Raw genomic sequence first — 27,600 nt, 5'->3', positions numbered from 1 at the left:
TGTATCAACAAAAGAAACCTACAGAACATGAGTATATATAAACCTATGCAAATGCAGTGGTCTTTTATAGTTTTGAAATCTAAAACATAAAAAACATTTTACATATCTCACATACTTAATGACAAGTAAATATGGAGGAGAAAAATGTAAATCCTACAATGAATTATACTTCTGAAATTAGTAAAATTTACTTAATGAGCTCTGAATTTATTACGTGGTAGAAGAATTTTTTACGAAGCTAGGATATATACTGGAACAATAAAGAAAACTGAAAATTTAGAATATCATAATGATAGAATACTGCAAAAATCTGTGTTAGTAAATAAGAAAGCTTCATTTATCATGTTTTTATCATTTTATTTATTTATGTATGTATGTATGTATGTATGTATGTATGTATGTTTATTATTTGAGAAAGAGACAGAGAGTAAGCAAGGGAGGGGCAGAGAGAGAGGGAAACAAAGAATCAGAAGCAGGCTCCAGGCTCTGAGCTGCCAGCACAGAGCCCAATGCAGGGCTCAAACCCACAAACCGCGAGATCATGACCTGAGCCAAAGTCGGCCGCCCAACCAACTGAGCCACCCAGGCGCCCCTTTATCATTCAATTTATTAACACAAGGTCCAAAACACAGTAAGAACAAATGCTACTTCCAAAACAGAATACCCATGAGAGATTCCACAGAGCTGAAATTAAAGCATACAAATTCCATTCCTAGGTGTAATGTGTCACTCAATATGTCCACAATGCTGCCACTTTAAGAACTTTATGACTATCCTCTTGGTAAAAACTACATACAGTGAACAAGTACTCAAAATTACTCCAAGTATATAATACAGTGATTAAAAGTTGACACAAAGAAAACTGCAGAAATAGAAACAGCTACTAAACACAGTAAAACTTACCCTGATAGGTTTGAGCGCTTGAGCATCGGGAAGAAATTTCAACAATGTTGAAGCAGCCAATAGCAGAAAGGACCGATTGATTGAGTCTCCTCCATCCAGCCCTGACAGAGATAACTTATAAAGACCATTGCAAGACTCATGACGGACAGCAGTCTAAATGAAAAAGAAAGTTCCAAAGACAGTATGAATTAAGTATTTAAAAGTTAATCTTTAAATATGTCAGCAGAAATAACATGTTAGATGGCTTCTTTAGTAATATATTTTTAAATGCAATATTCTGATCACATACTCACACACATAAATATCAAATAAAGTACCCCAAAGTATACAGTAATATGTAGAAACATGTTAGAAATTCCCAAATATGGTCATGATAAAAACAAACAAACATAATAACAACAAATACAAAAGGGACTAAGGAAAGGATATTCATAATAATTTATTTACGAAACTAAATAAAAAGAGAAAATATTTCAGAACAAGAAGCAATTTAGAAAGTACTTAACCAGAACATTTTACAGTTTCTAAGGGACTTGCCCAAATGTCACAATCATTACCTGGGACACAGCCAGAACAAGAATATGCATTCAACTCAGAGTTAAAGGTATTAAGACGAAGTGACCTAAAATAATATGACTACCGTGGTTAAGTGTTTTATCAAGAATATGTTTCTACCATTTCACTTAGGAATATGGTATAAGCAACATCGAGATATGGTTAGTGAAAATTATATTGACCTGAGTGTTGACATCAAAATCAAAATATATTTGACTAATTTTTATTATCTCTTGTATCTAAGGGTACACTCTAATTAAACAGAAAAGGAAAAAAAACTTCTCTAAAATATAAATTACCAAAATAAACACTCGAGTCCTTCCCAGAAAAAGATTTTCAAAATTCTAAAGCAAAATAATCAGTTTTATTTCAGAAAAAAGACAAATATGAATGTTACAGACTATCTAACATTCACATTTACGTGTATATAGTTAAAACATAATGAATCTTAAAGTATTTAATAAGTATATTCCAGTTAATGGAACATATTTACGAAATCAAGTCCATTTGTTTCCATTAGCTCTTTTTTTTTTATTATCAATGCTAATAATATCAAACAATATGAAGAGTAATAGTTCTAATCTTCAATCCTTATCTTACCTCAGGAATAAGGAGAGTCAATTTCTTTAACCAATCTTGTAAATGGTCACTATCAGCAAGGCTAGATTTCACTAATGAACAGCAATGTGCCCAACTCACCAAGAGCCACATTGAATAATGTGAAACTAAAGAGAAATTAGAAAAAAATATGACTATAAGGATTTGTACTGTAAAGAAAACACAATGTTCATTATTAAACATTATCTAGTTATGCAAATCTTTATCTATTAAAAACTACTTTTGTAGAATCCTTACCTTCATGCCTAGACCTGTGATCGGACTGAGCTTTCAAAACTCTGTAAAGTAAAAAAAAAATCCACCACCACCAATTAAATTCAGCGATAAAATAAAAATGACTCACTTTATTACCACATATCCTTTCAAGTTATACAATGTACTCCCCCAAAAGAATAAATTTTAAAAAATATATCTATTTTTCCTATAGTCTTTATCTTTTAAAGAAACACTGGTAAAAAATTATTATAGACCACTCCATATGATTGTTCAGATTTAATGAACAATATCTGAGTGAATACAGTATTGATTGAAATAAGTGAACCCTCAGGAAATACTCAGGATTTAGTTACTAAAAAAATGTATATTACAAAGAGAAAAGTTATAATGGTTTCAATTGCAAACTTCAGACTTCCAATTTTAAAAATAAAATCATACACTGACATATAATGCCCTTCCTTTAGTACTGTTAATGCCAATTTCTATCAGAAATGGTGAAAAGCAAATTATTAAAAAGTAGAGAAAACTAACTTAATTCTGTATTATTTTAGAACCATTTTTCTCCATACATTTAGTTACTTCAGTAGAAAATGTGCTACTACAATTTAAAGTATTAAAAACTTTCATTGTAACAAAACCAATAAATGGGGATTGTCTTATAAATAAATAGTTTGGAAAAGAAAAAGCACTGATCTCTAGCATCCTCACTTTGTTATAATTAACAAAGCACCTTTCAAACTCTCAAAAAGAAAGTAAAAAGTACTAAGATACAACTTATATATCATATATTTGTCCGTATTTCATGTTTAGTTATTATCATATTGGCATAATCAACTTTACCAAAAGCAACCTACCCATCTATCTTTTAAATATATAGCATAAGAAGATTTTTGATAACACAGGCAAAATATTTGCTCTAACTGCCTTAATTAATACAAACCTACCACCATATGAACTCAAAATGGGGGCCTATGAAAAGATAACGGTGCATGAACAGGCACTGAGAAAAAACAAGGATGAGGAGCGGGGTTCACATTACAAAGACTGTAGTAAGTTAAGAATGGAACTGGTAGAATGAAAACAAGAACTGCCACAGAGAGAACCAGCTTGAATAGCAGCAGGTGGTAGCAAACCTGCATGTTTATTTTTTCTCGTGTGAGGCTAACAAAGTCATGTGAACATTTCTTAATTATCAAGAAATAAAACCAGATTAAAGCAGTTACTGAATTGCCTTGTTACCTCAATGTATTGTGGTATGTTGGAAGAGTGAGGTAGAGTGTGGGTTAGTGAGGACACAGAGGAAGAGTTAAGAATTATTTAAGTGAAGAGTATTGATGGTTAGGGTATAAAATTTATCTGATCATACAATCAAAGGTATGTTATAGTAATCTCTTCATTTCTACACGTTGTCCATTCCTAAGTTTTATAAACAATGAGACAAGGTATCTGGTACTAAAAATACATTCTTGAGCAAGATCAGATATAGTTCATATAGAACTCAGTGTCTAGTGGAGGTAGATATTGATTAAGCAATGAATGTGAATTCAACTGAGACAGAGACCCAAAAAAACAGGGTAAATTATAAAAGAAATAATCATGCTATTTATATGCAACTACTGCCTATGAAGGTGACTTTTAAAAGCATCTAAAAACAGCTATCAGCTATTAGCCATGAATAAGGTCAAGCAATTTCAAACGTGTTTACATTAGCTTTATAAATCATTTGAGTATGATGGCAAACTTCAGCCCAACATAAATACCTACACAATATTTAGAAATTAATTTCACAACTTTAACTTATGTGATTATTAAAGGCATACAGTCAGGTACCCATGTATCAGTCAGCAATTACCACAGTTGAATTTTTGCATTAAAATTTTGTACATTATTTTCAAAAAAAGAAATCTCCACTGTAGCCCAAATTAAATGGGATATCACCTGGCTAAACTATATTCATATACACGTATTTCCAGCTCTGTCCACCAAGGCCTAGAAACAAGGAGTCCTCAGTAGCAATGAGTATACCAAGAACCCATATTTTGTTCCTCCCCAACAGGAACTACAGCTTCTTAAAGAAATGGCTGATTCCAGGACTAAGGTAGAGAAATTACATGCCTTGAGGATCTGACAGTGACAGGAAAAATAAAAAAGGACTCCTTCCCTCCTCCCCAAATAATAGGGATATGTCAAAATGACCCATGAACAAGCTTGAGGCGGCCAACTCAGGCATAATTTGAGTAAAGTGAATAGTAATAGTAATGAACTGTAACAAACCAAATGAAAAATAATCCATTAATTCAAACTGATATGAAGTAAAAGGAAGAAGAGAAAACTCTTCTTCAAAACAGAATGTCAACGAATAAGCATAAAAGGAATGGTTGTAAGTCAGAAAATCACTAGTTTACAAGCATTTACTAATAACTGAATTAGGCAAGAATCATCTCTGCTGAAAATGAATGAAAGTTTTATGAGGAGCAGCTTCCCACGGGTTACTTTTCATTAGAAAAAATCAGAAACCTTACTGTAAAGAAACCTGCAGGAAACAAAATAAACTAGTAAAAATTAATATCATTAATAATGGGACAAACTGACATCACCAGTTATGTATTGAGAAAAACACTTTACTTACAGAGTACTCCTGCTAAAAATGTATATACTCCTAAAAATGTATATAATCTGAATTTAATCATGAAGAACAATCAGGAAAACCTAAACTGAAAGATGCTTTATAAAGCAACTGGCCCGCACTACTCAGAAATGTCAGTATCATGAGAGGCTAACGAAGTATCCCTGGGTAAAAGGAAATGGAAGAAATACAACCAAATGCAGTACATGATCCTAGACCAGGGGGGGAAAAAAAACACTATAAAGAATATTAATGGGACAATTTGAGTGTGAACTATATATTAAATAACACTATCATAACCATGTTAAACTTGCTATATTTGAGTGTTTACTCAATGTCCTGGTATCGAAGGATTATGGGTAAATGGTCATGATATCTGAACCTTACTCTCACAAAATTCAGGACAATATATAAATAAATATGTGCACACACACACACACACACACACACACACACACAAAATGAACGTTTGTGATTATGCAATAAAAACTGACAAAATGTTGACAATACACAAATGAAGATGAACAGTAGAAGAGTTAAGATGCCCTAACAGTTTTTCTGCTCACTTAAATGTTTTCAACATGAAATTTTAAAACACTCCATTCTTACTACAAATACATACATAAATTATGTAAAAACTTCATACCTAGGAGCCAGATTATCATATGTATAAGTAACAGACATAAGTCGCTGAATCAAACTGGTTCCTTGGACAAGAACAAGAAATACCTTCAAAACAAAAACATTACAAAAAAATCTTTAAATATGCTAAAACACAAAAATGCATTTTTAACCCAAAACTCCAAATTTGATTTTTATCTATGACAAAGAAAATAATACAGTAAAAATATCAATATTAGAAAATCAGAATTTTGCGACCAAACTTAAGAATAGCAACTTAAAAAAAATGAAAATTTAGAAATACAGAGGCCAAACTATTTTAGTATTATTATTATTATTATTATTATTATTATTTTACAAAACTATTCTTTGTATTTGACCCACAAATTCTTTACATGTCACCCACATGGGTGAAAAAAATATATTACACATGTTGGTGGTTTATTGGGGTGGTGAAGGAGAATTATACATTTTTTAATTTTGAAATAAGCAAGTAAGGCCAAGCAGCAACAGAGATCTCAACCATCCTGAAAGAGAGAAAAAGATGAATACAGGGCATAGATTCTAGATTAAAAATCCTGAGGATCAATATTCAGTTTGCAAACTTTCAAGCTGCATGATTCTAATAAACTACTTAATTTTTAGGTATTAGTTCTTCTATATAATGGGAATTCTATACAATGTTCTATAGAGTTCTATATAATGGTAGAAAATAATTGCTAATTTATATAAATAAAGAATTACTGACTCCCTTCTGCAGATCGAAACCCTTCTGGGCACTTATGTTATAAGCACTGTTCCCATCCTGGAGGTTTGAATCCACTGCAGCAGATAACATAGAAAGCACTGTAACACAAGGAATACAATGTGCCTGCCACATGAGCAAAAAAAGAGAGCAGCAACTAAACCTGTCCCTGGTGAAATCAGAGCAGCTTTAAGGAAAGCGGTCTAGGCTGGAATTTGAAAGTTCAACTTGAAATCTGAACGTTCTGAAAAGCTTTTAAAGGATAACAAATGAAATAATGCATGACAGTAAATTATGAAAAAATTAGTGTTCTTCCTCACTATCTATAGAATATCAAAACTGGCTAACTTTGTCTCTAGAATTAATATAACAAAGATTTTTGTTCCCAAATAGCTTAATACACTAAGTTCTGATTATGATAAACCAATGGAAAAAAATATTTAGTAAGCACCTTTTCTAAACTATAGAAGTATGTACACAGAAAAAAAATCATAACTATTAATGGTAGTCACCTATGACTAGGAGGATAGGTTCACCTATATATTCCGAATTATTGTCAATAAGCATGTACTTGCATATACTTTTTAAAAAACAATATTTTTAAATTCCTTATGTATGTAGTTTATATCTATACTATTTATATTTATTATTAAAATCTCAAGAGGATGGGGCGCCTGCGTGGCTCAGTTGTTTTAAGTGTCTGACTTCGGCTCAGGTCATGATCTCGTGGTTCACGAGTTCCAGCCCCGCGTCGGGGTCTGTGCTGACAGCTCGGAGCCTGGAGCCTGCTTCCGATTCTGTGTCTCCCTCTCTCCCTGACCCTCCCCCCATTCATGCTCTGTCTCTGTCTCAAAAGTAAATAAACGTTAAAAAAAAAAAAAAAAAAAAACACATTAAAAAAAAAATCTCAAGAGGAAACCACTAATCAAGGTCAAAGCTGTGAAGTTATTTAATGAGTTAATGGAAAGGGGAGCTTTCAAATTATAACTTGGAAAGATTATTCTGGAAAAAAAATTAACTGAAACATTATAGCAATGCAAGGTTAAAGTAATTGGCAATAAGCAATACTGGAAAACACATTTAGATTACACTGTAGTCTCCATAGTCTATTTTAATTGTATTAGCTGTAAATGATTTGGAATACTAACAAAATCATCTGGCCCCTTTAATCTCCAAAATTCCAAAAGGGAAATATGCTTCAGGTTTCAATTTTCACCAGTAGTTTCCAACCTATGTTCACTACAGAACCTATTTCTCTAATCAGAAACAACTCACAATTCTAGAGTTTTTAGGGGCAGCTATGAGGTAAGATGCTGTTCTCAAAAGGTTACAAATGAGGAAGAGATCTCACTAAAAACCTGTCTTCATCTGTCCCCATTTCCCAATTCAGGGATGGAACAATTCGAACGGCAAATATTTGATCACATGAACAAAAGAATCCACAGCCAGAAAGAATTCTAATTATACTTGTGGATGTCATCCTGGTTATGGTGCCATTTTCATTCAGCTCTAAATATACCATTCTATCAACTTGCTTTGTGATGTTAGGGCTGGTACATCATAAACTAAATTCCTCTTTTGCCAGCTGGTTTCTATGAGGTTCCATTAACCTGGGACACTAGAGAGATTACTTCCTTGCTTGTTCTGTCAGCACTGAAACGTAAGTATTTAACCCATTTGATTTCAGAAGCCATTGATTTCAGAAGCAGTAGCAGAACCCCTTCCTCAGAGGCCTAAACTGCAGGCCAACAAGATCCTTATAACCTCCTCATTTCTGATAACCCCAAACCTTTTCCATATGCTTCTCAAACCCTAGAGGTGGTGAATGGTTACTCCTTTGAGTTACCTCAATATTTTCCTTTTATATATTTAGTCCTCCAATACATACACGTAAAAACAATTATTTACTTTAAATCACCTCTGTTCAAACACCTAGTGGGGCTTATTTCCCTAAATGGACCCTGACAAATTTAGTACATAAATTACTGTGTAAATGACTAACTAACTAACTACAGTTGGAGTACAGCAGAATGACATTCATTCCTGAAATTTGGATAATAAACTGAAAAACATTACTATTTCATAATTACTACTAAATTTAAAATGAAGGTATCACTTCAGCAGTTACATCATATTGTAGTAGTCTGGGATCATATTCCTTATGCATTAGCGTATTCTTAACTTTATAAAACACAAATAGAATTCATTACTATAATCTAATAGGAACTTCTGTACTTTACCTCTGTTAATCTTGGTATATGAAGACCCTTGGCATGATCACCAGCAGCCTTTCTTGATTTACCAGGCCAAGTTCTTTTCCTATGGCTTTCTGCTATACCAGACCAGGCAAAGACATCATGATAAGCTAAATCCAAATCAGATGGATCTATTGCAAACTGGCATATTAACTTCAGCAAGCAAGCAAGACAGTCTAGCTGCCACTGTGGAAAAGAAGAAAATGTCATTTCCCTATTTTGGTTAATTTAATATGGCCACTATATAACCTGAAATTGAAAGCTAGAAAATAAAATTAAGAGATGAAGTACTGTTGTTTTTCCATGCAAATGACATATACTCCAATATTCTGGAGCCAGAGCAATTCCCCAAAATTGTAAAAAATAACAGAAGATTTTGCACTTTACATAAGGAGATTTAAAATAAAAATATTTTTGGTAAAATATTTCATATGAAAATTAATTTCTGATTTAAAGCTCTACTTTAGAATTTTAAAAACACCTCCTGTGAGTAAATTAGTATCATTTATGTGCAAGATGAAAGTTTCAGAGTGCTCACATCAACAGTTATTTTCCACTCTTCCTAATCCAACTTCCAAATTGTATAGCTATACCAATATTCCAGGTAATGCAGCAATACTACATTAGATTTTCAAGAAAGTTATCAAGAAATTTCAGTAAGAATAGTCTTTTTAACAAATGATCCTAGAAAACTGAATAGTCATACTGAAAAAAGTAAATGAAACAAACCCTCAACTTCACTCTGCATATAAAAAAATTAACTCAAAATGCATCACAGAAATAAATGCAAATAGTACTTATAGTAGAAAAAAAAAAAGGGGAACATACTTGCAGTCTTGGAGCAGAGATTTCTAAATAAGGTATCAATTTTGTTAAAATTAAAAACCTCTCTGCTTAAAAGACACTGTCAAAATAATGAAAAAAGCAAGCCACAGATTGAATACAAATATTCCCATACATACATGTAGTGGAAAAACCTGTCCAAATTAATTAAGGAAAAAAAAAAAAAAGTCTTACAACTCTTTGCTAAGGTGGAAAGGAAAAGGAAAAGGAAAAGGAAAGGAAGAACAACAACAACAAAAAAGTCCACGATATGAACAGACACTTCATGAAAGAAAAAAAAAATTCATGGTCTTAAAAAGTATGAAACTTAAGAGATTCAGTGAAAGAAGTACTAATGAAGGAAATTTATAAACACTTACATTAAAAGAAAAAAGATCTCAAATCAAGAATCTAACTTTCCAACTTAAGAACTAGAAAAACTGGGGCGCCTGGGTGGCACAGTAGGTTCAGGTAACATCCAACCTCTCCTATAAATACAATAAAAAGAGGGGCGCCTGGGTGGCGCAGTCGGTTAAGCGTCCGGCTTCAGCCAGGTCACGATCTCGCGGTCCGTGAGTTCGAGCCCCGTGAGTTCGAGCCCCGCGTCGGGCTCTGGGCTGATGGCTCAGAGCCTGGAGCCTGTTTCCAATTCTGTGTCTCCCTCTCTCTCTGCCCCTCCCCCGTTCATGCTCTGTCTCTCTCTGTCCTAAAAATAAATAAACGTTGGAAAAAAAAAAAAATTTAAAAAAAAAAAAAAAGAACTAGAAAAACTAAACCCAAAGCTAGAATAAGGAAATAATACACAGCAGAGGTAAATAAAACATAATAAAAGACAACAAAAAAAATCAATGTAAATAAAAGTTTATTCTTTGAAAAAAGGAAAACCTTTAGCTAGAACTAAAAAAAGAGTGAAATTTGTAAAATCAGACATAAAAGTGGGAATTTTTCTAGCAATTCTACAGAAATAAAAAGGATTGTAAGAGTATTACAGATAATTGTAAGCCAAAAAGCCAGATAACCTACATGAAATGGACAAATTCCTAGAAACGCAAAACCTACCAAGACTCAATCTTGAAGAAACAGAAAATCTGAATAGATATATAACTAGTAATGAGACTGAATCAGTATATAAAAATCTCCGAATAAAGAAAGCCTTAGACCTGGTAACTTCATTAGTAAATTCTACTAAACATTTAAAGATGAATACCAATCCTTCTCAAATTCTCTAAGAACAGAGCATTCCCAACCCACTCTATGAAGCCAGCACAAGCCTGGTATCAATGAAAGAAAAAGTCACTACAAAAAAAATTACAGACCAAGATCCCTGAGGATTAATGATGCAAAAATTCTTGAAAAAACGTTAGCAAACAGAATTTAGCAACACAATAAAAGGATTGTACATGACCAAGTAGGATCTGTTCTTGGAATGCAAGGATGGCTCAACATACAAGAATCAATCAATACTCCAAAACAAAATGAAGAAAAAAGACCAAATGATCATTTCAATTGATTACATGCAGAAAAAGCACATGAAGTAATTCAACACTCTTTCATGATAAAAACACTCAACAAAATAGAAAGAGGGTAAGCACTGGACTCCTGAACTCAGCTCAGGTCATGATTCCAGGCCCATGGGACTGATGGCTATCTCGGGCTCCATGCTGAGAATGGAGTCTGCTTAAGACTCTCTCTTTCTCAGCCCCACCCTCCACCACTGCTCACGCAGTGAGCAGGCAAAAACTCTAAAATTGAAAAGAGAAAGAAAGAAAGAAAGAAAGAAAGAAAGAAAGAAAGAAAGAAAGAAAGAAAGAAAGAAAGAAAGAAGGAAGAAAGAAAAGAGAGGAAGGAAGGAAGGAAGGAAGGAAGGAAGGAAGGAAGGAAGGAAGGAAGGAAGGAAGGAAGGAAAACAAACTACCTGAGCATAAATAAAAGCCACATATGAAAAACCCACAGTGAAAATCGTATTAAATTGTGAAAGACTAAAAGCTTCTCCACTAAGATAAGGAATACCAGCTTTCCTCACTTCTATTCAGCATAGTAGGGGAAGTTTTGGCCTGAACACTCAGGCAAGAAAAGAAACAAAAGGCATCTAAGTTAGAAAGGAAAATTATCCATTTGTAGAGGATATATAGAAAACCTTAAAGATGCCAAAGAATAGCTCTTAAGATAAATGAATTCAGCAAAGTACAGGATACAAAGCCAACACGAAAATTCACTTCCATAGGTGAACAATGAGCAATATGAAAAGGAAATTACAAAAATAATTCAATTCACAATAGCACCAAAAGAATAAAATACTTAGGAATTAACCAAGAATATGAAAGTCTTCTACAATGAAAATTATAAAACAATGCTGAAAAAAATTAAAAACAATACATGAAAACACATCACATGTCCATGGATTGGAAGACTTATTATTACTCAAAACAATCCGTAACAAAATATGACATTTTTTGCAGAGGAAAAAAAAAAAAAAAAAAACCCCCGCTAAAATTCAAAGGGAATCTCACGGGACTCCAATGCCAATACAATCTTAAAAGAAAAGAACAAAACTAGAGGACTGACACTTCCTGATTTCAAAACTTACTACAGACCTACCGTAATCAACATGATGCGGTATTGGCATCAGACACATATGCAAATTAATGGAAAAGGGGCACCTGGGTGGCTCAGTTGGTTAAGTGTCCAACTCTTGATTACAGCTCAGGTCATGATCTCCCAGTTCGGGAGTTCAAGCCCCACTTGGGATTCTGTCTCCTCTTTCTGCACCTCCCCCTCTTGTTCTCTATCTCTCTCTCAAAAGAAATAAAAATAAACTTGAAAAAAAAGATTAATGGAAAGGAATAAAGCACCCAGAAATAAACCCTCACATTTATGGTCAAATGATTTTTAACAAGGGTGCCAAGACGATCCAATGGGAGAAATGACAGTATTTTCAAAAAACAGTGCTGAGAAACCTTGGATATCCACATGCAAAACAATAAAGTTGGACCCTTACACACTAAAACACCATATACAAAAATTAACTCAAAATAAATCAAGGCCCTATGAACTTCAAGCTGTATTACAAAGCTTGAATCATCAAGACAGTATGGTACTGGCACAAAAACAGACACTCAGATCAATGGAACAGAATAGAGAACCCAGAAATGGACCCACAAACATATGGCCAACTAATCTTTGACAAACCAGGAAAGAATATCCAATGGAATAAAGACAGTAAAGACAGTCTCTTCAGCAAGTGGTGCTGGGAAAACTGGACAGCGACATGCAGAAAAATGAACCTGGACCACTTTCTTACACCATACACAAAAATAAACTCACAGTGGATGAAAGACCTAAATGTAAGACAGGAAGCCATCAAAATCCTCGAGGAGAAAGCAGGCAAAAACCTCTTTGATCTTGGCTGCAGCAACTTCCTACTCAATACCTCTCCAGAGGCAAGGGAAACAAAAGCATAAATGAACTATCGGGACCTCATTAAATAAAAAGCTTCCCCACAGTGAAGGAAACAATCAGCAAAAGAAAAAGGCAACTGACAGAATGGGAAAAGATACTTGCAAATGACATATCAGATAAAGGGTTGGTATCCAAAATCTATAAAGAACTTACCAAATTCAACACCAAAACCACAAATAATCCAGTGAAGAAATGGGCAAAAGACATGAATAGACACTTCTCCAAAGAACACATCCACATGGCCAACTGACACATGAAAAAATGCTCAACATCACTCATCATCAGAGAAATACAAATCAAAACCACAATGAGATACCACCTCCCACCTGTCAGAAAGGCTAACATTAACAACTCAGGCAACAATAGATGTTGGCGAAGATGCGGAGAAAGAGGATCTTTTTTGCACTGCTGATGGGAATGCAAACTGGTGCAGCCACTCTGGAAAACAGTATGGAGGTTCCTCAAAAAATTAAAAATAGAACTACCCTATGACCTAGCAATTGCACTACTAGGCATTTATCCAAGGGATACAGGGATGCTGTTTCGAAGGGACACATGCACCCCAATGTTTATGAGGTGGTGTATGTGTGTGTGTGTGTATATATATATATACACATATATATCATAAAGATATGAAATCTTAAAGAATGCAATCATAAAGAATGAAATCTTGCCATTTGCAACTACGTGGATGGAACTGGAGGGTATTATGCTAAGCGAAATCAGTCAGAGAAAGACAAGTATCATATGACTTCACTCATATGAGGACTTTAAGACACAGAACAGATGAACACAAGGGAAGGTAAACAGAAATAATATAAAAACAGGGAGGGGGATAAAATACAAGAGACTCTTAAATATGGAGAACAGAGGGTTACTGGAGGGGTTGTGGGAGGGGGGATGGGCTAAATGGGTAAAGGGCATTAAGGAATCTACTCCTGAAATTATTGTTGCACTATATGCTAACTTGGATGTAAATTAAAAAAATAAAATTAAAATAAATAAATTAGTTATAAATAAATAAATAAATAAATAAATAAATAAATAAAGGCCCTAAATATAAGAGCTAAAACAATAAAACTCTTACAAGAAAAAGTAGGCTAGAAGCTTGATGACAAAGGATTTGGACACATGATTTCTTGGATAGGACAGGTAACAAAAGAAAAAACAGACACACTAGACTTCATTAAAATTAAAAGATTTCATGCACAAGGCTATCCACAGAGTAAAATGGTAACCCACAAATGGGAGAAAACATCTACAAACTATATAAAGGTTTAATATTCACAATATATAAAGAACTTCTAAAACTCAACAAAAACCCAACAACCTGATTCAAAAACGAGCACAAGAGTTGAAAAGACAGTTCTCTCAATGGCCAAAGAACATAAGAAAAGATGCTCAACTTCACTGTTTATTAAGAAATGCAAATTAAAACGAGATAGCACTCAACACCCATTAGGATGGTTGATATCAAAAAACCAGGAAATAAAAGTGTTGGCAAATATGTACAGAAACTTGTGCACTACTGGCAGAGATGTAAAATGGTTTAACTGTTGTGGGAAACGACATGGTGGTTCCTCAAAAATCTAAAAACATAATTACCATATGACCCAGCAATTCTACTCTTGAAGAAATGAAAGCAGGGTCTCAAAGATATTTATACACCTATATTCATAGCAGCATTATTCACAATAGGTAAAATATGGAAGCAACCCATGAATGCATGGATATACAAAATGTAGCATATGCATACGATGGAATATTATGTATGCAGCCTTAAAAAGGAAGGAAATTCTCCAATAGACTACAACAAGGATGATGCTGGAGGACATTTTGCTAAATGAAATAAGCTAGTCACAGAAAGACAAATACCACATGATTCCACTTACAGGAGGTACTCAGAGTCAAAGTACAATGGTGGTTTGTCATGGGTTGGGGAGAGGGGACAATGGGGAGTCACTATTTAATAGGTATAGTTTTAATTTTACAAGATGAAAATAGTAATGGGGTTAGATGATGGTGATGATTCCACAACAAGGTGAAGGTATGTAACACCAGTGAACTACACACTTAAAAATGGTTAATTAAGATAGTAAACCTTAAGTGTATTTTACCAAAATTAAAAAGGGCAAAGCACCATGAGGTAACACTACATACCCAGTAGAATAGCTCAAATTAAAAAGACTGACCACACCAACTGTTGAAGATATGAAGCAACTGGAACTCCCGTAAGTCGCATGGGACAACTGCTTTGGAAAACACCTTGGCAGTTTCTTACAAAGTTAATCTTACATTTACCATATTATTCAGCAATTTCTTTTCTTGGTATTTACCCACAAGAAACAAAAACATATGTACACAAAAAGATTTGTATATGAACATCTGTCAACTTTATTCATAATAGCCCCAAACCAGAAACTCAAATGTCCATCAAGAGGTGAATGGATAAGGAATAGTATACCTATAAAAGGATATACTACTCATCAATAAAAACTAACAACCAACCAATACATGCAACATTTATCAGGCTCAAAATACATGTTGACTAAAAGACACCAGTTACAAAGAATACATATTGTAGTGTTCCATTTACATGGAATTCTATTAAATGCAAATGTAATCTTTTAACAACAAAAAGCAGATCAGTAGTTGCTTAGGGCTGGATGGTTGGAAGAAGGGAGGAACTGATGGTAAAAAAGCAGGATGGAACTTCTGGTGTAATAGAAATATTCTATATTTTGTTTGTGTTGGTGGATTACACAATTATATACATTTTCCAAAACTTAAAGTTTTTTGTTTTTTTTTTTTTAAGTAAATTCATTACCAGAGCACCTGGATGGCTCAGTCGGTTAAAGCGTCCATCTTCGGCTTAGGTCATGATCTCACAGTTCGTGGGTTCTAGCCCCGCATCAGGCTCTGTGCTGACAGCTCAGAGCCTGGAGCCTGCTTTCAATTCTGTGTCGCCCTTTCTCTCTGCCCCTCCCCCACTCATGCTGTCTGTCTCTCTCTCTCTCTAAAATAAACATTTAAAAAAAAAATAAGTTCATTATGTACTGAGTATACCTCAACTCCATATCACCTACAAAAATTAACTTAAAATGGATCAAAGACCTAAATGTTTAAATACTAGAACTATAAAATTCTTTATCTTGACAGAGAAAAAGAAAGAGAGCATGCACAAGCGTGTGAGAGGAGAGAGAAAGAGAATCCCAGGCAGGCTCCCACCTAACGCAGGGCTCCATCTCACAAACCCTGAGATCACAAACCCTAAACGCAGGGCTCCATCTCACAAACCCTGATCCAAAACCAAGAGTTGGACGCTTAGTGGACTGAGCCACCCATGCACCCCCAAAACTGTAATTCTTTTTTTTAATGTATTTTTTTAAATGTTTATTTATTTTTGAGAGCTATTGAGTGGGGGAGGAGCAGAGAGGAGGGAGACAGAAGATCCAAAGCAGGCTCTGCAGTGACAGCACATAGCCCAATGTGGGGCAGGAATTCACAAACCATGAAATCATGACCTAAAGTCAGACAATTAACTGACTGAGCCACCCAGGCACCCCAAAAGTATGAAATTCTTAAAAGAAAACAGAGTCATCAATATCTGTGACTTTGGATAATATACTACTTCCAAGAATGAACCTTGCGGGTGCCTGGGTGGCTCAGTCATTTAAGTGTCTAACTCTTGACTCTGGCTCAGGTCATGAACTCTTGGGGTGAGTTCCAGCCCTGTGTGAGGTTCTGGACTAAGTGCAGAGCCTGCTTGGGATTGTTTCTCTCTCAGCCCCTGCCTCCACTGGTGCTTTCTCTCCCTCTCAAAATAAATAAACTTAAAAAAAAAAAAAAAAAAATGAATGAACCTTAAAACGTTATGCTTAAGTGAAAGAAGCCAGTCACAAAGGACCATGTACATATTGTATGGCTCCATTTATATGAAATGTCCATAATAGGCAAATCCATAGAAAGTAGAATTAGATTAGTGTTTTCCCAGGGCTGAAATGTTTGGGGGAAAATGAGGAATGATTGCTAATGAATATGGCATAGGGTGTTTCCTTCTGAGGGGATCAAACTGTTCTGGCATTAGTGGTAATGTTTGCACAAGTCTGTAAATATACTAAAATATCACTGCTTTTTAAAAGGCTGATTTTCATTATATGTGAATTCTATCTCAAAAATTTTTAATTTAAAAGTATACCTCAACTATACCTCAATTAAAAGGAAAAAAAAACTAAGAAACAAGAATGACTGAATTTGTAAGTATTCTATAATATGTGAAGAGAGATGCATTATAAATAGGGGTGTAAGCTGGCTTGCAAACTGTGTCTCAGGCATGCTTAGTAGCATCTCAGGCATTGCCAGGCTACAATGTGTCATATTTGGTAGTTAACATTATCTTATTAGTAATACTTCATAAAAATATCTACAATTTCAAAAGAAACAGAGAAAAAACCTTTAGCTTATGACTGATTTCCTGTAAGCCTTATTCCAAACTAAACTTAGAGCAAGTCTGCAAACAAAATTCCTATAAATGACACATAACTACTTGTTAACACATTTAAAATCTCCCACTTTGCCAAAGAACTAAAAAGCACATTAGAATTCTAAGAGAATTAATGGGGTAGTAGACATGACTAATAAAACGCAAGAGATGTTATAAGTCACAGAACTATAATAATTAATAACGAATAGAGGTATCTATTCTAAAAGGAAAATATCATAGTAAAATATATTTAAAAATAGAAAAATAAGTACTGAAACCAGTGGTAAGAATAACAACAACTTGGTACATAATGATAGGTTTTCTAAATCTATTTTCTTTTACTAACTTGGTATTAAATTAAGAACACTTGACTCCTAGGTTCTAAGGTAATTCTAAACCCCAGTACTAAAAAGTCAGTATTTGAATGGAATGTTTGATAATGCTACTCTACTTTGTTGGAAGTCAGGAAAGGGAGCATCCTTTCCATTTAGTTCAAAGCCAGATCCTGCAGTTTGGTATAGCAGTATCAATTTTTTAATATTCCACAATTTTATTTTCTTAATACTATATAGAATAGTGCTTCTTCACGTTAATAGTTTATCTAAGAAAAAGACAAACTTCCTTTTTGTTAAGTGCAAATGATTTTTGTGAAATACTTTTTTAAAAATCTGTAGGGGCACCTGGGTGGCTCAGTCGGTTGAGCATCCGACTTCGGCTCACGCCATGACCTCGCAGTTTCTGAGTTCGGGCCCCGCGTCGGGCTCTGTGCTGACAAGCACAGAGCCTGGAGCCTGCTTCAGATTCTGTGTCTCCCCCTCTCTCTGCCCCTCCCATGCTCACACTCTGTGTCTCTCTGTCTCTTGATAATAAATAAACATTAAAAAAAAAAATCTGTAGCCATATTCAATATCTGTAAAATCTTCTCAGGGCTTACTCTCAATTCCTCCACCTAATTCATTTCAGACCAGTCACAAATGGTCTAAAGACACTTATTTGAGTAGCACTACTATAAAGGAAGAAATACTCAAAACAAAATGAAACACTGAAAAAGGATGTTTTCCAAAATTTGAAGACATATAAACCAGTTCTTTTAAAAGCATCCAAACATTAAGACTGTATAAATACTAATATGTAATTTATTTACCTAAAGGAAAAAGAATTACAAATTACCCATAATTCAGAGTCATGAATTTTGGCACTTAAATTTTAACAGGTGTCATGGAGAATTCTTATGAATAATTTTTATCAGATACCGTATTTTTCAAAACTTAGTTTTACTACACTCTATAATCTTCCTTACTACAACAAAGCATGCGGCAAAAGATATACGTGCTAACAAAAAATGGAAGTGCTTAAGATAGGACACTATTAACTGGCTAAAAACTGGTTTCACTTACCACAGTCCAGGATTCCTGCTCTTTAGGCTCCAGAATTCCAGAATTAAAAATTTCCAATAACTGTTGAAGCCCTCCAGCAGCAACAAACTGTAAGCAATTGTGAGAGTACCAGTAAGAGAGATGCAGCTACAAAATGTCTTGAAGACCTGCTTTTGATTCAGTAACTGGATGTGTGTGTATTTATGTATACGTGTGTGTAAAATATGCATCTTTAATCTACGAAATTACTCTGATTTAAATAACCAAAATAACTTCTTTGTAAAGTGATAACATACCTTATTTTCAAGAAATTTTTAAAACAAGATTCTTGCAAAAATCCATAAACGTATCTTTAAATTCCACTGACAATTTAACTATAGACACTGAAGTGTCCTAACAAAGTATTCCAATAAAGGAAGAAAATAAGTGTACCAAGGCATTAAATAATCTCACCTTATTACTGTGATTTACAGTAATACATGATTTTTAAACCATCCTTTATTTTACTAAATTTAAAAGTATTAATTATGATACCTACTTTTGGAAAATTAGGGATAATTTTTATCAATACACTAACACATATGATCATACCTTGCAACTCCAGGAATTTTTACTATTTTCCACTTGATCCTCACTTGAATCATCTGAATCTGGATAAAGATCACTGTAACTTCCCTGTGGGAACAGCAAAAAATAAAGATAAAAAAATAAAATAAAATAATGGTAAGAGGGGTGCCTGGGTGGCTCAGTCAGTAAATCATCTGGCTCTTGATTTCAACTCAGATCATGATCTCACAGTTCGCAAGTCTGAGCCTCGCATCAGGCTCTGCACTGACAGTGCGGAGCCTGCTTGGGATTCTGTCTCTCTCCTCTCTCTCTGACCCTCCCGCACTGTAAGTAAATAAATAAACTTCAAAAAAAATGTTTAAAAAAAAATGAGAGAAGGTGGCAGGAGAAAAAAATTATTCTAGAATTAAAAGATAATAGGGGCGTCTGGGCAGCTCAGTTAAGCTACTGACTCTTGATTTCGGCTTAGGTCATGATCACATGGCCGTGAGATCAAGCCCTGCTTCAGGCTCCATGCTGAAGATGGAGGCTGCTTAGAATTCTCTCTCTCCCCTCCCTCCCTCTCTCTCAAAAAAATAAAAACAGAAACAAAAAACCCACCACATTCTTGGAACACCATGGTGGCTCAGTCAGTTGAGCATCTGACTTGATTATCACTCAGGTCATGATCCCAGGGTTGTGGGATAGAGCCAACTATCAGGCTCCGCACTGAGCCTGAAGCTTGCTTAAGATTCTTTCTCTCCTGCTCTCTCGCTCTCCCTCTCCCCCACTCACATGATCGCTTGCTCTCAAATAAACAAACAAAAATAAATAAATAAAAAATAAAAGAATATAACACATTCTGGAATTTGGCTCCAGAGAAAATACAAGTATTTGACCATAAGAATGGAAATGCAATTACCGTTGACTCTCTCCTTATCCTCCTGTTAGGTTTTCCCAGTGCTTCAATAATTTCCAGGGCATATAATAGCTTGTGAGCACTCTTAATTTTGAGAAGTTCTTTCCAATTAAGTCCATCATTACTCTTAAATTAAGAAAGGAAAAACATAGGTTTTCTCAAGCCAACTTACTAAGGGATCTCTCCCCATCAAAAAAAATTTAAAGAAATGAACACTATATAAGAACTCAAATATTACATATACCTTGAAATATGTTCAAACCTATGAAGACCAACTGTATTAACTAGTATTCATGGTATGCTTAAAACACCAATTTTTCATTAAATTTTATTAAAATTAATATGCAAACAGCAGCACAGGAAAAAAAACAACTCTATCTTATTAACTTTTAAAACAGATGAGGCAATGCAACATCTTCCCAATGAAAAAACCTATGCAGCCTAGCTGAATGCAACAACTTTTAAAGATACAGAAGCAGTAAAGTCTATTATTTAATACTTACAAAAAGTTACACCTGCACATTTAGAAGTCATATGCAAATACATAAACCTTAAGATACTGTTATTTTCTACTCACAATTTATGAAATGATATTCACACAATGTGCATCTCTGATAATATTATTAGACCTACTCTGAGTCATCAACTAACATTTCTCAGGCTTACCTTGTTCACATCTAAATCATTTGAGATACATGACCTTCTGAAATCACATGGCCAAGTCCCAAGTCATAGAAAACCATTAGCGAACAACATTAGGACACTGTTTTTTCATTCATCGTGTACGTGTTCTATTGCCATCTCCACCTAACCCTTTATTATATAGCTTTGAAAGAATAATCTAATTCTTTACAAAGATATCTAACACTTACACTTGTGAGGTCATGCCCCAACAGGAATATTTAAAACATACAGCAGTATGAAACACTAATATAAAGGCAAATTATGTTTTTTAAATATAATTTCAGAAAACATCCTTGCCTTGCATTAGGCCCACATTATTAAGTCTAACAAGTAAATGAACATTAAAATGAACTGTCACTTTTTATCCATTAAATGGGCAAAATTTTACTAAGGATACAGGTCAACAAGCAATCTTATACACTGCCAGGAGGAATATAAAATGGTACCATCCTCTAGGAGAGCAAAAAGATGTTATGGGTTTACCTGTTCGTCTGAGATATTCTGGAATGCCATCAACATATTGGGACATGTAGGAAGAAGCATCAGTAGCTCCCATACACGCCTAGAGAGATTTTCTGCATGAAGATGAAGTTCTTCACATCTTAAGCTCTACACAAATAAGAATAACTGCTTATCAAGACAGATCACTAAAAAAATAAACCTAAATTTAAGTTTAACTTTTTTGCATAAAATCCTTGATTATCAAATTTGGTAACATTTTTTAGTCTTACTTTACTTTTTAATTTTTTGAATGTTTATTTATTTTTAAGACAGAGAGAGAGAGAGAGAGAGAGAGAGAGACAAGAGTGTGAGCAGTGGATGGGCAGAGGGAAGGAGACACAGAATTAGAAGCAGGTTCCAGGCTGTCAGCACAGAGTCTGACATGGGGCTTGAACTCACGTACTGTGAGATCATGACCTGAGCCGAAGTTGGACGCTTTAACCTACTGAGCCACCCAGGCGACCCTAGTCTTACTCTAAAAGTAAGAAATAAGCCATTTGTTCCATAGTAAACAATTTTAATTTTTTAAATGTTTATTTTTGAGATGAAGGGAGAAAGAGGGTGAGTGGGGGAAAGGCAGAGAAAGGAGGAGACACAGAATGCGAGGCAGGCTCTAGGCTCTGAGCTGTCAGCACAGAGTCCCACGCAGGGCTTGAACCCACGAACTGTAAGATCATGACCTGAGCTGGAGTTGCACACTTTAACTGACTGAGCCACCCAGGCATCCCAACAATTTGTTTTTTAATTATTACTTATAAACAATAAATATATTTATTCAATAAATTGATTATGTCAAAGTAGTAGTTTTTAAACTTGTTATTGGATGCCTTTTGGAAAAAAAAAAGTGACCTGTAAATCTTGATACTTTAATTCAGGAAACTTTTCAAATAGAAGTGAAAACATCTGTCTTACAAAGCCATTTAAGTAAATTTCAAGAACATTATCAGGTCACTATTCTAACTATGACAAAGTCTTGGTGAATTAAATCCTTGACCTTACACATTTGGTAAAAGAGTACATCTTTTTTATTTTGCTAATCCATATCTTATTTTCCAGTCTCACATAAGCAGAGATTAAGAGGAAAGCAAACAATTTTTTAAAAGCTACTTTTTTCCATTATCATTTGTTAAATTTGAACTCTGTAAGATGCTGAGATAATAGTAACCTGAAAAAGGTTTCAGAAAATATATAAGAAATAGGCAAGTTTCCTTTTTTTAAAAAATTACAGCACAACCCCAAGAAGTAAATAAACAGCTAAAGCTAAAATTTACAATTTTGGAATTTTCCAGGGTATGAATTTGTGTATTATTCTATTACTACTGCTGTCATAATGACGTTTTGCTAGGATACAATGGATGCCAAAGGAATCTTCTGTATATCTATAAAAAGTTTAGTTCTTTCTGTATAATGATATAAAGCTAGCATATCTGAAAACAAGGAAATCTTAAGAGTCTCAAAGTATCCTTTGCTTTTCACAACCCTAATGAAGAGAAGCAACCCAAAGTAACATTTTTAGTTCAGTTGGAGAAATGGCACTGAAAATTCTTCAGTAACATAAATTCATTCCTTTGTAAACACCAAGTTTAAAAGACAGAAAAGTAAGGCTGTACTCTGTGCAAAGAAACAATTTGAAGGAAAAAAAAATCCCAGGTGCACATGTATGTGCTAGGTTATGATTAAAAAGCCCCACAACATGGGTCATTCACAGCAAAGATCCTCTGTTTTTATTTTTGTAACCTTCCACAAGACCAAACCAGTTTTGGGAAAACAAAGGAACCCCACATCACCAATGGTATACTTGCCACAAAGTTCAAAAAAAGACCTGCTCAAAACTGAATTCTTCCTCTCCAGTTCAGGCCTCATCAGGACTATTACAATGGCCTATTCACTGGGCCTCCTACCTCCAAGTCTTTGTTTTCTCTAATACATCCATCACACTAACACCTACACTTTGTTTCTAATACCCCATAAAAGATTTCATTTTGTTGCTTTAAAATGTTCCACGATAATGGCAAAGCATTTTACACAGAAGAAAAATCTCATATGGCCCTTTTGTGGTACAGGTTCCAATCTCCTTTTCATTTTTTAAATTACACTATATTCACACTCCCAGTATTTCAAACATGCCATTCACTTTTTCTCTGAATCTATAATGCTTCTCTTTGCTCTTAGCAGCAGGACCCAATTTGAAAGACTCTCCTTTTGCAAAATCTTCCCCAAATTTTTGTTCCCTATGTTCCCACATCTGTATAGCAACCCCCAAGAAAACGGAATTCTTCTAATTATCCTTCTCTCTTTTAAACTGCCCATACAGTGCTGACATGAAGTAAAAGGTCATTAAGTATTTGTGGTATAAAATACAAAAGGTGAAAAAAAAAATGGAGGCTCATAGGGATCTGTTACTAATTATTCTGCTTGAACAAAAGAATTTCTTAGGAATTTAAAAACTTGCCCCCGCAAGAAACCCCAAGCTATGAGGAACATAGGGCTCGAACATAGGGCTCCACAGCAGTTACCAATGCATCCACAATCAAACATATTTTGGAAAACAGGGAAAAAAGTCACTTAACATTCTTGGGAAAGAAACAATAAGCACTATTTTATATGGCACTCAATCTCAAAATAATAATTCACTGCATGAGACACATGAATGAATATCATCTTAGGATAAGTCCATTTAAAGGCATTAAAATATACATATATATCAGCAGACTAATACTGAATCCTTTAGGTGATCTCACTCTTTTTACATACCATCTTCATAGTGATCACCCACACCTTACTTCTTCAGACCAAACCCCTTCTCTGAGCTCCAAACACAATTATATATGATTCCTTGACATTACCACTTAACGTCCCAGAAGCATCCATTCTTCATCTCAAATGGAATCTATCCAGTTGCTCAAGACAGAAACCTGGATGCCATGTCCTGTTTTCCTTCTTCCTGAACATGAGCCTATCTCCACTCCTAATCCAATCCACAACCAAATTATGTTGTTCTGACCTGCAGTCCACTTAATTTGTCCACTCCCTTCATTCTATTCCAGGGCACCGTCAGGGCTTTCTTGAACTAATGCATTAGGTTCCTTATTACTTTTTCTACTTTTACCAAACAAACCTATTACCTTAAAAACCAAAATCAGAATGTGTGCTCCTTCCCTCTGCTTAAAACATCTTACTGCTGATCACCTTACAAAGTGAAAAGGAGTAAAATAAAAACACGTTGCATGGCCAGACTGGTTCTATTCACCTTTCCTATCTTATTCCTCTCTCCCACTAGCCTCCACATTCTACTCATTATTAGCACTCCAACAATTCCTATACCTGCCTGATTCCTTATATGAAGGGCTTCAGGAATCAGATTACTGTATGCAGGCGATCCCTCAATTGTCTTCATTTAGGTGGCTCCTTTTCATCCTTCTAGCTCAGGTTACATATGGTTTCCTTCAGAGAAACCTTCCCTGACCAAATAATATATATGAGTTTCTGCCTATCCCTACTCCCTAATAACGTTAGTTTTAGTAGCCATCTGTGTCTAAATTTTAGCTGTTAGTTTACCCAAAACTATCTGCTAGGCATATCAATTATTTATCTTCCCCACTAGACCAAATGAAGGCTGAAACTGCCTATTTTGATCCTTGTAAAACAATACTTAAAACACACTAGTTTTGGATCATATTAGGCCGTTAAATACCTAATGAATAAATAAATGGACTCATAGGTTTTATTGCACTTACAAGTACAATATTTTCCACTCAACAGAAAGACAAACAATATACTGTAAAAATAAAATCATATAGTCACCTCAGTATCTTCCACTGCCACTTTTCCTGAGGGTGGTTTAAATGATGCAAGCATCTCTAATAAATCAAAAAGAGTAGTTAAATGAGGTTCTTGTAAAAGCAAAAGCATAGGAATGTTGTCCTTCTGAGGGGGTGGTAGGCAAGATGCAGGCAGCTGAACACCTTCCCCTTTCCGTTCTCTTCTTGGTGCACCCAAAGATACAAATACCATCTATAAAAATAAGAGCAAAGGGGAAAAGTATAATATTAAGTATAAAATTAAAGTATTATGTATAAAATAACTTCACAAAACCCCCCACAAAACTTCACACACAATTAACACAAAAGCAATAATTGTTTTTGAAGGATACCTTCAACTATTCAACTGTTGACTTTAATAGTCAATACACGTCATTAAAACTTGGGCACCTGTGGGGCGCCTGGGTGGCGCAGTCGGTTAAGCGTCCGACTTCAGCCAGGTCACGATCTCGCGGTCCGTGAGTTCGAGCCCCGCGTCGGGCTCTGGGCTGATGGCTCAGAGCCTGGAGCCTGTTTCCGATTCTGTGTCTCCCTCTCTCTCTGCCCCTCCCCCATTCATGCTCTGTCTCTCTCTGTCCCAAAAATAAATAAACATTGAAAAAAAAATTTAAAAAAAAAAACAAAAAAAAAAAAAAACAAAAAAAAAAAACTTGGGCACCTGGGTGGTTCAGTCAGTTAAGAGTCTGACTTTGGCTCAGCTCATGATCTCACACTTTGTGAGTTTGAGCCCCACATCAGACTCTCTGCTGTCAGTGCAGAGCCTGCCTCAGATCCTCTGCCCCCTTACTCTCTGCCTCTCCCCTGCTCACACATGCACACCGCCCCCCCAAATAAATAAACATTAAAAGTCAAACCACATTTGTGTGTACCTGCATATCCTTAAAACCAAGCTCATGAAGTGCTTTTTCATCATAATCTGTTGTTAACTCATGTCCAGATGAAATCATCCTGACAGGTCCCATAAGGCCTCCTTCAAAACAGCAGAAAACATTAAATGAACATTTTTATAAAAACTTATTTGCTGACATGAATACATGGTTACAGTATGTGAGGCTTCCTCCTAAAGAGCCTCATTTCACTACATTAATCCCTTACTCTGCTTTATCTTTCTTTAAATACTTAACGAGCATCTGACATTATGTATCTTTCTCTCCTCCAAAAAAAAATCCCAGTTCCATAAAGGCAGACATTTTATTACATTCAGAGATGTATTCCCAGTACTAGAACATAACAGGCATTCAAATTTTATTGTTTAATCCATGACCTTTTTTTAAAAAAGGAAATGCTTGACAGAGTAGGAAATTAAGCAAAATGATGAAATATCAGAGGAATGATTTAAACTTAAGTATTGTTCAATTTTATAAACTTCATGTAGAAAAATTCCATTGGATGGACACTACACAGCTCAAGAATGAGTGAGGTAGGCCTACTGCTTTCCATAATGATGCAATTCTTCACCAAAACTGTGTTACTATAATTCCTTAAATGTTTAAAGGCTAGTACCAAAACTCATCCATTACCCTTTTTGGTTTTCCTCTCAGAACTTCTGATATTGCTTAGTGTATTCACAGTTTATTATTCAGAATAATTTCATCAAATTTAAAATAAAAATTCCATTAAGATTTCAGATAGAATACATTAAGACATAAATTAACTTAGTATCTCTATTATAATATGTGTACAGAAACATGCTAGGCATACCCACTTAGTCAAGTGTTCATTTATATATCTCAATAAAAACTCTACATTCAACTTCTGATACTTTGGCAGGTTTTTATTAAATGTCTTTTCTACCTTACTGAGATAATACAATCTATGATTATTTATATTTTTTACAATATTGAGATAAAAAAACCTTAGTTGTGATGGAATGCTAAGATAATATATAGCTGGTTTGGTTCCCAGTGTGTCAGATACTCTAAGCACACATAACTTTGTTCCAAAAAGAATTAAGATGGCTAGTACTTGATTTAGGCTCTTGAATTCTATTTGGTATGAGACAGGCCTACACTTACTATATGTTAATTTGATTATAATGGTTTGAATTGGCTTTTATAATTAACGGAGGTTTCCATCTTTTACCAGTTTCTTAAAAAAATATTTATTTTTTTACATTTATTTTTGAGGGGGATGCGGGAGGGGTGGGGGGCGGGGGGACAGAGACTCAGCAGCAGGCTCCATACTGTCAGTGCAGACCCCGATGTGGGACTCGAACTCACAAACCATGAGATCATAACCTGAACCAAAAGGAAAAGTGGGATGCTTAACTGACTGAGCCATCAGGTGCTCCTCTTTTACCACTTTTGAAAGCGTCTTTTTTAACATAAGAACTGCTTAGTCCTTAAGAGTTCTGGAAAGAGTTACCAACTTTTAAAAATTTTAAGTCTTAATTCAAAAAATGTTTCTAACCAATAAAAAGCAACAAAAAATCTGAAAAAACCCTCTTATGA

General features: G+C 34.8%; 1 protein-coding gene across 5 annotated transcripts in view; it reads right to left on the bottom strand.

Moving 5' to 3' along the window:
* USP34 (ubiquitin specific peptidase 34) overlaps window positions 1–27,600 on the bottom strand; it is a 254,684-nt gene that overhangs the window by 75,131 nt on the left and 151,953 nt on the right. For all 5 annotated transcript variants that reach the window (XR_015249197.1, XM_086701030.1, XM_086701029.1 and 2 more), the window contains 11 exons: window positions 26,020–26,120; window positions 25,134–25,343; window positions 21,312–21,437; window positions 20,148–20,270; window positions 19,271–19,354; window positions 18,701–18,787; window positions 8,525–8,725; window positions 5,565–5,647; window positions 2,314–2,354; window positions 2,059–2,183; window positions 904–1,056 (listed from right to left, as the gene is read on the bottom strand). Coding sequence is in view for 4 of the 5 variants with exons in the window: in XM_086701030.1 (XP_086557156.1) it covers window positions 904–1,056; window positions 2,059–2,183; window positions 2,314–2,354; window positions 5,565–5,647; window positions 8,525–8,725; window positions 18,701–18,787; window positions 19,271–19,354; window positions 20,148–20,270; window positions 21,312–21,437; window positions 25,134–25,343; window positions 26,020–26,120 (1,334 nt within the window). In the remaining variant the exon portion in view is untranslated. The remainder of the gene's footprint in view (window positions 1–903; window positions 1,057–2,058; window positions 2,184–2,313; window positions 2,355–5,564; window positions 5,648–8,524; window positions 8,726–18,700; window positions 18,788–19,270; window positions 19,355–20,147; window positions 20,271–21,311; window positions 21,438–25,133; window positions 25,344–26,019; window positions 26,121–27,600) is intronic.

The sequence above is a fragment of the Puma concolor genome, chromosome A3 (assembly GCF_028749965.1).
Source record: "Puma concolor isolate L17-30 chromosome A3, mPumCon1.1.hap2, whole genome shotgun sequence".
NCBI classification, from domain to species: domain Eukaryota; kingdom Metazoa; phylum Chordata; class Mammalia; order Carnivora; family Felidae; genus Puma; species Puma concolor.
The sequence above is the reverse complement of the archived record's forward strand: the minus strand, read 5'-3'. Positions and strand labels throughout refer to the sequence as shown.